This window comes from Halyomorpha halys, unplaced genomic scaffold (assembly GCF_000696795.3).
Source record: "Halyomorpha halys isolate HHAL.00 unplaced genomic scaffold, Hhal_1.1 Scaffold81.1, whole genome shotgun sequence".
In the NCBI taxonomy this organism is placed as follows: Eukaryota; Metazoa; Arthropoda; class Insecta; order Hemiptera; family Pentatomidae; genus Halyomorpha; species Halyomorpha halys.
The window spans coordinates 630097-632858 of record NW_027115240.1 but is presented as its reverse complement, the minus strand read 5'-3'; the positions used below and the strand labels follow the sequence as shown (position 1 = coordinate 632858).

The window sequence follows — 2762 nt, the reverse complement described above, 5'->3', positions numbered from 1 at the left end:
ATATATAAAAATGCATATAAAGCCTCCATTTATAAAGTGTATAATACTCTATTATTGAAGTTACAAGAAAATTGATTCTGTTGAAAGAACTTGCTTTTTGGTTATCATAAATATCATGCTTTGGTGTGTGATATTAATGGAGTTGATAAAATGTGAAATATTTTTTTATTTTAAAGGAAATGTTGGTAAAACAAGATACTTGAAATTTTTACCTTTTATAAATTATTCTTTCACAATTTATTTATGAATTACAAAAATTCATGAACATTTATTTAATATATTAAAGATATGATAAGAATTAAAACTATCCTTGTAATATAGATGTCCTTTAATACTGATTTGATTAGAAAATTGATAATATATCTATTTAAACTCCTTTATTCATCATTTATTAAATATATGGCTTTATATAATGAATTAATTTTAATGTGGAGCATATCCACTTTAGTATTGCTTCGTAATCAACCTTTTTCTATCTGAAGTATTAATACTTTTAATGGAAAAAAATAAAAAAATTGGCTCTCCAATAAATTCATATCTGAATCTAAATTGTAATTCATAATTTATAATGCAATCTCCTTGCAGAAAAATCCATTTTTCCTTAATACATTTCATTTTAGGGTGTCTATATTTTTAATGGGTAAACATTGATGCTCAGATTTAACAAATAAGATTATTTGGGAGAATAATAAGTAATATTTTTTATTCTGTGTATTATTGCCTTTCAAGGTTGACTACAATGAGATTCCTTCTGAGGAGAACATGCCTTTGGTGCGTTTTTGCTCCAAGAAAGCTTAGAGCTCTGTATTTTTTGGTTATTGGTGCTTTATTGCATGTTTGAAGCATTATCTTATATTTAATTTATTTTTTTTTACTAATTTCATTATTGAATAGTGTAGTTGTTTGGAAGTTTATGGATTAAGTCTGCCACCAAAACTATTTTTTAACCTATCCAAAAAAATCAGAAAAAAAGTATTTGTTTTATTTTGGTTACAAATTCCTGCATGTTATGCTTTTAAATTCTTCCTGAGCATTTTGTGAAAAATATTGTGTTAATTAGAACCCTGGAAGTGATGTGAATGGGTTATATTCCTAAGTGCATTTATTTAGATATTACACATTTCCACTGGATTATATAGTAATTAATGTCTTTATAGCACTTAGTAATCACTGTTTTCTACTAGAAAAAGTTTAATATTTAACCATTGTTACAAAATGCAATAGTATAAAAAAATAATAATAAATAAGAAGTTCTGTGGATTAAAAATACTGAACTTAAATTTCAAAGCCATTGGATTGAAAAGTCAGGATTTAAACTTATCTTGCTGCTTTATAATGGTAATCAGTATTTTTAAGGTTTAACTATAGTTTTTACATACCAAACTATTGTAGAAAAAGAAAATTTATCGTTACCAAAAAATTACTAAAACAAATGTTCTATTCCGAAAAATCACTAAAACAGTGGAATCTATTTAGTTCTCTAATGACTAAATAACTAGATAAAGAGGAATCACACTACTGAATGTTGCATATAAAATCACATCACCATTATTTTACTACCAACTTATACTATATTATGAAAGAACTGTTGACCAATAACTATGATGTTTTCACAGAAACAGATCAACCCTAGATATATTTGCCCTTCAGCAGATTGGTAACAAGGGGTGAGAATGTGTTAGCTAATGGTGACATGGTGACTGGATAAATGAGGCAGACTTATAGTCAAAAAAGATTGAAAGGAGAGATATTTAAGCTCATGGAAATGTATTAATTTAATTAATACTCTGAGAGGGAAAGGTCTGGGCCCCTTTACTATTCGACTTGGAAAAGGACAAGAAAGTGAAGGGTGGAAATACATAGGGAAGTAGTGAAATTATGAATAAACCCTTGAGGTAAAGGAATGTGGAGAAACAACTGAAGAAGGTTACATAAAAAGGATCTTAGCTACTGAATCAAAGGGATGGGCAAGGGCTCTATGAGTTGACAAAATGGAAGACAGACACAGTAGCCATGGATCTATAAAGAAATGGACCGAGTGTTGTGGAAGCAGATATTAAATCAGGCCAGGGAACATATTGGTCCATTGTGCCAAAAGAAGACCTAATAAAATCTGTTCATATTCCTGAGATAATACATATACAATTCAATAAGATAATTCAATATTCAATGCAATTCTTATACACATATAATAAACCAGCATAGGAACCATGACCTTAGTTTTTTCAGGGCTTTAAGGGTATTTAGCTACTAAACAATTTATCAGCATTAGATCATTTTTTACCTGGTTTACTTTAACTTATCTAGTATATAAATTAGAGTATTTTAGCTACTAAAAGATGTTCTTCCAAACTCTCCTAGAACCTAAGAAGTATGATCCTGTAAAAAAACACCAAAGTGAGACTTGGTAGGATCCTCGTCCATCCCATCCTTGTTTGTGAAGAAAGGCATGGGCCAGTATGAAAATTAATGGAATTTGGAGAAAGTGAATAATAACCAAATTTATGACTCTTTTAATGATGTGGATGTGGTAAAATATCTCTGAAGCTCCAGTCGGCCATACATATAGCCAGGATGCTTGACATAGAGGCAACCAAGAAATTAGTTTCAGAAACAATCCCACAAGCTGAATCGGAAAGCCAAATACATCATGGCAATCAGCTGTACATGCCATTAATATCCATTGCCGCCAGTGTTGGTAGTGATTTCAGAATGGTGAAAACAATCTCCTTGCATAAGCTTTGATCAAGAAAGACTAATAT

General features: G+C 29.8%; 1 protein-coding gene across 1 annotated transcript in view; it reads left to right on the top strand.

Moving 5' to 3' along the window:
* Nucleotides 1-2762, top strand: part of kcc (solute carrier family 12 member kcc) — a gene marked incomplete in the record, with an annotated part of 694499 nt that overhangs the window by 683059 nt on the left and 8678 nt on the right. Inside the window, 1 exon segment of the mRNA XM_067052308.1 lies at nucleotides 730-771. Coding sequence (XP_066908409.1) covers nucleotides 730-771 — 42 coding nt within the window.